This window comes from Manihot esculenta, chromosome 7, assembly GCF_001659605.2.
Source record: "Manihot esculenta cultivar AM560-2 chromosome 7, M.esculenta_v8, whole genome shotgun sequence".
Lineage (NCBI taxonomy): Eukaryota > Viridiplantae > Streptophyta > Magnoliopsida > Malpighiales > Euphorbiaceae > Manihot > Manihot esculenta.
In genome coordinates, this window is record NC_035167.2 from 6,434,425 (window position 1) to 6,445,305 (window position 10,881).

Below are 10,881 nucleotides of genomic sequence, written 5' to 3' on the forward strand. Positions count from 1 at the left end.
TTGAGAAAAACGTAAAAAGATTAATTTTATTATATTATATAAGATTTTAAAATTAAAATATAAATGTTAAAAATAATAAAGTTTGAATTTTTTTTTTCAAACCTTAAAATTAACATTTTAACCTTCATTATCTTGCTCCTCTTGATGCTTGCGGGGATTTCTCCGTCGGCCTTCAACTGCAAGTTAGATTTGGGTGTTTTATGTGAGCTTCAGTAATGCAGGCTCTCAAATTCGGACTAGTGGGTGTTGAATGGCTTTGTTGTTGTTAAACCTAAATGATAAAATCTAAGTATTCCATTTAAAATAAGTGAGACATTTTATGACTTGTTTACCTACTCTAAACAGCCAAATCAATCAATCAACCCATTAAGCTTTCACGATGATAAACAGCAATTTGCACAAGCAAGCGAGAAACTAAGCTTATAAGAAATGCAATCCCCAAATTATATACTAGACAGCAAATGCATTGAAACATAGAATAAAACTTTTTTAGGCATCCCTGAAGCAAGCTGGCTTCAAGTAAACATCACAAGGAACAAAAACAAATATACTGCTAAATAGAACTTAATATTCTTCATCTTCACCGTCGTCACCCTCAGCTGATTCTGCACCAACCTCTTCATAATCCTTCTCAAGGGCAGCAAGATCCTCACGGGCTTCGGAGAATTCTCCTTCCTCCATACCCTCACCCACATACCAGTGCACAAAAGCACGCTTGGCATACATGAGGTCAAACTTGTGGTCAATTCGGGAGAAGACCTCAGCAACACTGGTTGAGTTAGAGATCATGCAGACAGCCCTCTGCACCTTGGCAAGGTCACCACCTGGAACAACAGTGGGTGGCTGATAGTTGATACCGCACTTGAACCCAGTTGGGCACCAATCAACAAATTGAATGGTGCGCTTGGTCTTGATTGTGGCAACTGCAGCATTCACATCCTTGGGTACAACATCACCACGGTACATCAAACAGCAGGCCATGTACTTTCCATGTCGAGGATCGCACTTGGCCATCATAGATGACGGCTCAAAAGCACTGTTGGTGATTTCTGCAACTGAGAGCTGCTCATGGTAAGCCTTTTCAGCAGAGATAACTGGTGCATAGGAGGAAAGCATGAAGTGGATTCTTGGATAGGGGACCAAGTTGGTCTGGAATTCAGTCACATCTACATTCAGAGCACCATCGAACCTCAACGAGGCAGTCAAGGAGGAAATCACCTGGACAATCGCAGGAGATGGTGTTAAAAATAGAATTCTCCTCTAATCATTACTCATGACAAACCTAAAACTACGAAGATATAGGTATTCACCTGAGAGACAAGCCTGTTAAGATTGGTGTAGGTGGGTCGCTCAATGTCAAGAGAGCGCCTGCAGATATCATAGATGGCCTCGTTGTCGAGAAGCACAGCAACATCAGTGTGTTCCAAGAGGGAGTGAGTTGAAAGGACACTGTTGTAGGGCTCAACAACAGATGTAGAGACCTGGGGAGAGGGGTAGACAGTGAAACCCAACTTGGATTTCTTTCCATAATCAACAGACAAACGCTCCAAGAGAAGGGATCCAAGACCAGATCCAGTACCACCACCAACAGCATTAAACACAAGGAATCCCTGGAGGCCAGTGCAGTTATCAGCAAGCTTTCTAATGCGGTCCAAGCAAAGATCAACAATTTCCTTGCCGACTGAAACAAACAACATATCAAATCATTAGAATGATAAAGCACGAATTCAACAAGTAAATCCAAATGCTAGAAACTAGGATTAGATTATTACTGGTATAGTGGCCACGGGCGAAGTTGTTAGCAGCATCTTCCTTGCCACTGATGAGCTGCTCAGGGTGGAAGAGCTGACGGTAAGTTCCAGTCCTAACTTCATCAATGACAGTAGGCTCAAGATCTACAAAGACAGCGCGAGGTACGTGCTTCCCTGCACCAGTTTCACTGAAAAAGGTGTTGAAGGCATCGTCACCTCCGCCAACGGTCTTGTCACTTGGCATCTGGCCATCAGGCTGAACAAAGAAAACACAAATTCAAAAACAGATCAATAACCCATTAATGACAGAACACAACCAAAATTTGAATAAAACCTTGCAGATCTGATTCTATACCTAGAAGCAGACAACAAATACACACAGATCTAAGAAAAATTAAAGCAAAATTGCTAAAATCCCCAAAAATTACAGATCCGAAGAAGGAATAAAGAAATTGACAACATCGAACACACAATATAAAAAATTTCAGACCGATTAAACACAAATCTACTAGAAATTAACACAAAAATTGCTAAAAATAACTACAAATCCGCAAACATATACAGATCCAATGCAAAACAAATGCAAACGAAGCTAACAAACACAGATCCAAGCACCGAATTGAAGAAAGATAAATACCTGGATGCCATGCTCGAGACAGTAAAGCTCCCAGCAGGCATTGCCGACCTGAATACCAGCCTGACCAATGTGAATCGAAATGCACTCTCTCATTTTCGCCGATTGATTTCACAAACACAAGAAAAGACACAAAGAAAATACAGAACAGATTGAAAATATTCAGAAAAGCTAGAAAGAGGCGTTTATTAAGACGCCTTCTTGTTCAACCCTATGGATGGATGGAGACGAAGCGCTTGCTGGGAGGGGGTATTTATGGTTAGAGAAATGATTACCGGAGGTTGAGACGTTTGGTTTATTTAACTGGGGTTAGATTTAGGTTAAGTAGCGTTATGCGAGTGATGACGTGTTGGGATCTTATTGGTTTTTACAGTTAACTCTGGTTAGGCTTTTTCTCTATTTTTTTGAGTTTTGAAATTTAAAAATTTTGCCGCTCGTAACCACCCGGAGGAACGTGGCCCTGGATAGACAAATGGAGATGCTTTGGGTGATGAAATGACCGTTGCACCATCTGTTTGGGAACTGGGATAGTGTAGTTCTTACCTTGTGTCAACTTTTATTCTTACTTTGGGATAGTGCAGTTTCATTTTGGATATAAATTTTCTAAATTTACAATTTTCATTCTGATTAAGTTTTGCTCATTGTTTTCTATGATTATAAATTAACTTTTTAAAAAATTCCTCTGACTTAATATAATTAATTTTGAATTATTATATAATTTAAATTTTCATATAATATTTTATATTATTTTTCAATTCATTTTTTTTTACCACACATAAAATTTTATTAAAAGCAAACTATAAAAAGTAGAAATCGATTTTAAGATATCAAAATTTATCTATATATACTTTTTATCATCGCATTGATACGATTTTAACTTTTTGAATTTCATTTTTCAACTTTAATTTTATTATAATTGATATTATATAATAACCGTTTAAAGTGATTTATGAATTATGACCATAAAATAAATCTATGAAGTAAGAATTTAATAAGCTAATATTCAATCCCATAAAAATTCAAATACCGTTACATTTGATTTTTTATTAAAATTCACCCTTTTCTGATAAGCTTTTCTGATAAGGTCAAATCTCAACATAAAATTACACTTTACAGACACAGTTTATGCGTATTTCATTACAAAATCACATGCCGGTTAATTAATAAAATATTTTATCACACAATTAAATTTTTTTATATGATCAAATACAATTCATTATTTAATCTATTATCACTTGATTAGTTGTTATAGACGCTAATTACCTCACATTTTACATTTTTTTATTGATGATCGCATTAATAATAATAATATTATTCAATTTTTAATATAAGTAAATTTTAAATAATTTATCATCACCACATGTATAATTTTTTTTAACTTATAATAATAAGTTATTCTTTAATTTATATATGAAAATATTTTTTTAAAATTTAATATGATTTATGTAACTCAAATATTTTATAAATATTATGACCGAATAATGTGAGATGAAAAAAAATATTCAATCGCATTGATGTACTAATTAATTTATTTTATTTTGATCATATATTTTTATATGTTTGGATAATTAGTACCCTTTTAAATTGAATGGCAATAAATAATTATGTGGTTTTTGAATTTAGAAAATATTAATTTAATTTATCATTTAAATTTAGTATGCTATTATTAGCTTATTTTTAACTTATTTTTCTATTTCACAATTAGATCGCCTTATTGTTAATTTCTGTACCAATAACATAGAGTTATAGGCTTTCTATATTTATAAAATTTAATATATGTTTTATTAAATTCAAATGTCATATTTCAAATTGTATTATCTAAACATAGAGTTAATTTTTTTTCCTTACAAATGATTTATTTCAAATGAAACAGAATGAGAAAAAAAAAAAAAAAAAAAAAGGATTTTATGGTGTGTAGATGACTCACTCTAGGTGGTGTTAGCTTTGTTGGTTGAGGAGATGAAATTAGGTTTGGTGAAGAGTGAGACAGGTTAGCTGTAAGTAGGACAATGTGACCCAATAATGATACATGATCACACTCCATTCCAGCTCACAAGCGTATGTAGTCTTCATTTGGATCCATATGTTACAACAAACATGCAATTAAATTAAATTAGATTTGCTAAAATTATAATCCTCTCATCTTCTAGTTATCTTTTTTTTTTCTTTATCTTTTGGATTCTCTGTTCTTGATTGGCATAAGGTAAGAAATCTACATTTAAATCAGTCTTTTAAACATAGGAAAAATGAATAAAATTTTTTATTTCAAATGAAGGGTTAAAAGATTGCTACTTCTGATGTTTGAAGATAGCAAAAGCGAAGATATTATAGAGAGATAAGATAATATCAATTGCAAGGAGAATTAACGTTTTCACTATTTGATCCCATGTCCATAACTTACCAAATAAAAGGAAATCATCCTTAAAAATGATCTGTCACAGCAAGCAATCAACATAAAAGGGGAAAAAAAAACACAAGAGGAAAATATCAATATCAAAATCACCAAAATGGTACATTATAAGGCAAAGCAAAGTTGAAGGTGTATGGTATAGTAGTGTATTACTTCAAGAGATGCCTACAAAAGCCACAAAATTGCCAGCATACTCACAAAACACAATTGCCAACAACTCCACCTATGTTCAACAAAGATACAAATTAAAAGAAATCCAGAAAGTTGCTTGTGAGCTATTTGTTATGTTGTTAAAAAGATAGCTATTGAAGCCCGAAGAAAGAAGTCATGTCATAGTAAATTTATGAAGCACAAAACAGGACAGAACAGTTAACAAATTAGTCATAAGATTCGATTATTCTTCTTGATTTTGGTTTATACGTTTCTCGCCTTACAAAATATTAATTGGCTAATTGAACAAAGGATAAAGGACCAGCCAAAAATTCGAATTTCTAACATATGGGTACACTCAGCTAACTGCAAACTGACATACACTAGGCAATTCCTCCTACTCCAAAACAAAGCCTCCACTCGAACTCCCCTTCTCATTTGAAGGGCATTTTGCTTGCTGATTTTCCACCTAAGCAAACAATGTTAGTAAACCCCCAAAGAGAGAGAGAGTACCTTTAACAGATAATATGATCTCTATTCATCAAGAACAAACAGACTTGCTCCTATATTCATGTGAGATAAAACATGTGTCAAAGATTTGCAGGGTATATTACATAGTAGTGTTAGTATGCAATGAAAAGTGGACCAAAACTCATTTTGCTCAGACAGAGGTAAGAAATAGGGAAAATGGAAGAAACACAGAGAAATGGAAGCAACAACTCTCCAGCAATCATATCTAATAACATGAAGGATCACATCTTCTTATGGTTTCCCTAGTGAAGGTTGACAGTTCACTATGATAATCCCAATATATGAGAATTTCAAAATTGCTTGTTCAGAACATCAGTATCACTAAAACAAAAATTCTACCAAGTAAGATTGTAATAAGAGAATTTCTAAACGCAAAGAATGACTAATTTCAGCTTTCAAAATTGCACAGTAAAGGAAAAAGACCTTAAATCTGTACAAACATTGTAACTAGCAATGACAATATGTACTTTTATTTTGCCATATAAACAAAATCAAACTTCAGTTTTCAGAATATAACCAAGGGACTCCCACAGGAGCAAGCATTCTAGCGAGATACCATTACAACTACTAAAATTAGATGCGCATGCAATTGCAAACTATCTCCAAAATGTCCTCAACGAGCCAATTTATAGCATTCAGCATGATATAGGAAAAACCTCAATATGACCAAACTATCTATTGAATCCTCCAAGATTACAACTGGGAGAAAAACTTCTACGCGATCGTCTTTGAAATGGTCGATTAGGTGGTCCAAAAGGGAATGGAACACCAAGGCCAGGAAGCCGGTCATAGTCACCACCTACCACTGGAAGAGGAAGGCCAAATGGATTAGGTCCAGGTTCAGGTTCAGTTCCAAGATACAAGTGAAAGGGGGTAAATCGAAACCGACGCTCCCTCTTTCGCTTCTTCTTGATCTCCCAAAATAAAGCAAACCTTGCTTTCCAATTGGTAATTCCCTGTAATCCTTTTCCAATTCCAAATTCTTCATCATATCTTTGCTTCCATAAATCATTGTTTGAAGACAAATACCGCATCTCTTTACATACACATGCCATTCTTGCAATATCAACACCAGGAAGGAACTCCAAAATCCTGAGCTTTAGGTCTGATGGGAGACGCACCAAGCATGGGGGAAGACCCAAACCAGCCTTTTCACAAAGATCTATCAACAATGGCAAAGCAAGCTGATCCTTCACAATTTTCCAAAGCTCAAAAACTTCATTTTCAGGGGAGTACTTAGACAATTCATAATTCTCATTCACCCCATTATTCTCGTCACAATTTTGCAAGAGGCAACCAATAGAGGGCACATATTTAGATTTATTCACGCACAATCTATGCAGCCATGACTGCTTCTTGGCCAATGACCCATATACATTGACAAAATTCCCTAAAGTCTGAAACTTCAAAATGACTGATTCAGTAACAGTATCATCAAGCAAAAGTTCAGGGAGAGTATAACTAACCGACGTAGTGAAAGACATAGAAGACTGCTCTTCCAGAAGATGGAACAGATCAACTCGCAATCCAGATACTAAATCAAACCCAACAAAACCAGATTCTAAGAAAACAGCGTGAATAGCTATAAACAAAAGCTTATTGTCACTAATATCAGCACCCAATTCTTCACTCAATACCCTCTTCAAGAAACACGGCTCAGAAACCCTCTTGAAATCCACATCCAAAGACCCAGTATCAATATCCATACCTTCTTCACTTGACAATTCATCGGTTTCTAGGGTTTCTCCCATCTGAGTATTTGAAATTAGAGGTCGCTGTTCTTGAATAACTTCATCACCCATGTCAGATTGTCCTCCTACAGGCAAATCCTGAATTAGGGTTTCCTTAATTGAAGTACTAGTTCCTGAGAACTTCGTTTCTTTTACAGACACATCTTGATCTGGGGTTTCGCGATTTTCAGTCAAACTCGGATCAAAAGTTGCAGATCCTTCATAATTCGGGGATTGTGCTTGAAGATTACCTTGTTGAGCTCCATCCTGTTCATGCAAGAACTGATCCGAGCTTAAAACTAGCATTTGAGGAGACGGTGAAAATTCATCTGGGTTGAGAGAGAAATAGATAAGGTCTCCGGAGGTGATACCCAGGGATCGGAGAGAGTCCTGGAGGGAAGACGAGGAAAGCTCCTCCTTTCTGTTAAGAGAGAAACAAAGAGAAGAAGAAGAAGAAGAAGAAGAAGAGAGGGCATGAGAAAGGGTTTCTCGGAGCAGTTGCAGAGTGCAGTCATTAGGCAAATCCAATTTAAAAGTATCTTTATTTTGCAGAGATCTCAGTCGGAGCTTCATGGTGGAAACAAGAATTGGGTAGCGTGAGAGACGAGGTAGGTGAATGTTATATTTATACAAACAGAGATTTCGATTTCTTTGGGGTAAAGCCAGTCCTGGCCGTGGCCGGTTCAGACTTTGGATTGGAAGGGAATCAGACCGATTAGACTCGAAACTAAAACTGATCAAACCGTTTCAGTTACTGAACTAGATAAGGAAGGTATATTAAGTGCTGGTTACGCTTTGGAGGGTGTTTGGTTTTTGTTGGATACAATCAATATCCGATACGGCATTTCAAATTAATTTTAAAATTAGAGTTATTTCTTATCTAATAATTATTTTAATTTTATTTTTTATTTAAATTATATTTTTTTGAATCAAAATTATATTATTTTTTAAAAATTAAAACTTTTATTTTAATAAATTATTTAAATTTATAATATATAAATTAAAAATATTATAAATAATAATTAAAATAGTTATAATATTATTTTTATATAACAAAAATAATACATGTACATAAAAATAATTATATTTTAAAATTATATTATATGTTATATAATAAATTTATACTTTTATATTTATTTTATTAATAACATATAATAAATTAATTCATATTGTCATTAATTATTTTATATATGAATAATAATAATTAAATATAATTAATTATATCTCAAATTTATAAATTATAATGTATAAAATATTGAAATATTTATTATATCTTTGAAAATTTTAAAAAGGCCAAATCGTGGTGGTTCCTCGATCGCCGGATCACGAAATTATAATAAAATCGAAAGCGTTTTAATTTATAACCATTTTTTAATAAAAAAATATTTCGAACCATAATTATTTTAAACCGAAACCGGTTTGATTTGTAAATCACTTTGAACCGGCCATTCCAGCCTAAAATCAAATGAGAACAGGATTACGTAAAACCATAAACTAAAGCCTTATATGATTTAGAATAAATAGAATAATAATTAAATCTTTCCAAGAATTACGGAAAATTATCTTTTAAGTGGATTTGGTAAATCATATTTCTTTAATTAAATAGAATTATCATTTTATCTTCTAATTTATTATATTTTAAATTATTTTACCAATATTATTATTTTAATTATTCATAAATAAATTTTAATTAACATAGAATATTATCTATATTTGAATAATATTATTATTCATATAAAATTTCCGAAATTATATTATAATAAAAATAAAAGCATTTTAAATTATAATAACCATTTTTTAATAAAAAATAAAACTAAAATAATTATTAGTTAATATAAAACATTTCTAATTGTTTAGCTGATCCGAAATGCTATAAACTATCTTTTAATTTTTCAAAATTTACGCAAAATTTCATTTAATTATTTGGATTTCTATTAATTATTAATCATTTTCAACAGATAAAGTTATTATCTTTTTACCTTATCAACAAATTTATTTATTAAAAATTAATTAATTTACATATAAATACATTTATATCGGAAAATAAATTTTCCAAAAATAAAATTTCTGTGAAATATTTTTCAATAAATAGAGTTTTGAATCGAACCAGAAGACCCGGTTTTCAACCACATGATATCGTAATCTTCCATTCAACAAATAAGTGGATCATTTTGATGATTATTGTTTCACAAATTATTATTTTTTAAATGACTTCAACAATTCATTTGTCTAATAAAAATCTTTTTTTTTTTACAAAATTACAATTGTATTTAATTATTTCAATTTTAATATTTTTAAATTTAATTCAATTAATTATAATTTTAAAATTACTAATCTGACGAGGCACATGGGTTTTAAAATTTTATAACTTAGAATTGCTTTAGATGAAAATTTTCATTTTTACCCCCCAAACTTTGGGATACTTACTAATTTACCTACTCAAATTCTTTTATTCAAAATCAAATTAGTCTTTTTTTTTTTTTGCCAAAAAAATTATATTGAAATAATAGTTTTTGAATTTTTAATAATAGAATATTAATTTTGGTAAAAAAAGTTAGACATCACTCCAAAGTTTAAGGTTTAAAATGGAATTTAATTTTTATTTTATTTTATTTTTTCAATTCATTAAACATTTAAGATTTTATTACGAACAAATTATATATTTTAATGGATTGAAATAAAATTATACTGTGATTGATCTATCTGCATAATTCACGTCTACAACAATCATTTTGATAGATAAGTCAGTAAATTAAAAAAGATACGTGAGTAATATATTAATTTAAACATAACAATAATTATGTAAAAATTATGCATCTTGATTCTTTTATTTATCAATTTTTATGCTATAAAAAATGAAATTAATTATCACATCTTTTAAAAATTTGGTTGGTATTAGCTAGTCAATAGGAGATTCTGAGATTATAAATATAATAATAACGATAACTTTTCATACAGTCTCACCTTATAAGTTGAGAGAGCGAGTCTTAATAAAGAGCCGAATTATTCGAATGTTTTTTTTATGAAACTAAATATTATCTGATAGGTTTTTATTCGGTATTCTATATTTTTGAATGTTAATATTAAAGCTTTAATATTTTAAAAATATATTCAAAATCTCTTAAAAATTGAATATTGAAAATAATAAAACAGAAAAAATATCATGAGCTTTAATATTTAAATAATAAATTATTGTGATTAGATTTTCAATTTCATGATTAATAATGAATAAATATCTATCTAACCCACAAAGATATGCTTCCTTTTCATCCACATATTATGGATAGGCCTTTTTTTTTTTTTTGAGTTAGTAATTTATTAATTAGTTTCATAATATAATCTATTTAATATGGAATCAAAAAGTAAAAATTTATTTATTTTAGGAATAATTAAATAATCAAATGGTGGAGGGTATATTAGGAAAGAATAAATAAATTTTATTTTTTTAATTGTATTAACTATATTTTTCTTAATATATATGAGAGATATGGATTTAACATTAATTTTTAAAATATATTAGCTAATTGAATTCAATCAAAATATAAAGAAAAAAAAGGAAAAAACTCAAAATTTCTTGAAATTAAAAATAAAATATTAAATAAAGAAAGGGTATTATATTTATCCTTTACATGTAATTTTTAAACTTTATATAGTTTTAAAATTATTTATTTATTA

General features: G+C 30.8%; 2 protein-coding genes across 2 annotated transcripts; both read right to left on the reverse strand.

The window, feature by feature from the left end:
- Positions 1-420: 420 nt before the first annotated feature.
- LOC110619444 (tubulin alpha-2 chain) lies at positions 421-2,626 on the reverse strand. Its single transcript, XM_021762896.2, has 4 exons — positions 2,389-2,626; positions 1,773-2,007; positions 1,311-1,681; positions 421-1,218 (listed from the first exon to the last, which is right to left on the reverse strand). Exons 1-4 carry the CDS (start codon positions 2,479-2,481, stop codon positions 565-567), a joined length of 1,353 nt encoding a protein of 450 aa, XP_021618588.1. The 5' UTR covers positions 2,482-2,626; the 3' UTR covers positions 421-564.
- Positions 2,627-5,927: 3,301 nt separating this feature from the next.
- Positions 5,928-7,824, reverse strand: LOC110619456 (putative F-box protein At1g23770). Its single transcript, XM_021762914.2, has one exon. The coding sequence runs from the start codon at positions 7,777-7,779 to the stop codon at positions 6,148-6,150; it is 1,632 nt and encodes a 543-aa protein (XP_021618606.1). The 5' UTR covers positions 7,780-7,824; the 3' UTR covers positions 5,928-6,147.
- Between the last annotated feature and the right edge of the window lie 3,057 nt (positions 7,825-10,881).

Bases quoted from the DNA above. Each gene is read 5' to 3' on its own strand.
- LOC110619444 (XM_021762896.2), bottom strand. From the start codon at position 2,481: ATGAGAGAGTGCATTTCGATTCACATTGGTCAGGCTGGTATTCAGGTC. The intron at 2,008-2,388 runs GTATTTATCTTT...TTCTTTGTTCAG, and splicing joins GTCTCGAGCATGGCATCCAG to CCTGATGGCCAGATGCCAAG. The intron at 1,219-1,310 runs GTGAATACCTAT...GCGATTGTCCAG, and splicing joins TTAACAGGCTTGTCTCTCAG to GTGATTTCCTCCTTGACTGC.
- LOC110619456 (XM_021762914.2), bottom strand. From the start codon at position 7,779: ATGAAGCTCCGACTGAGATCTCTGCAAAATAAAGATACTTTTAAATTG.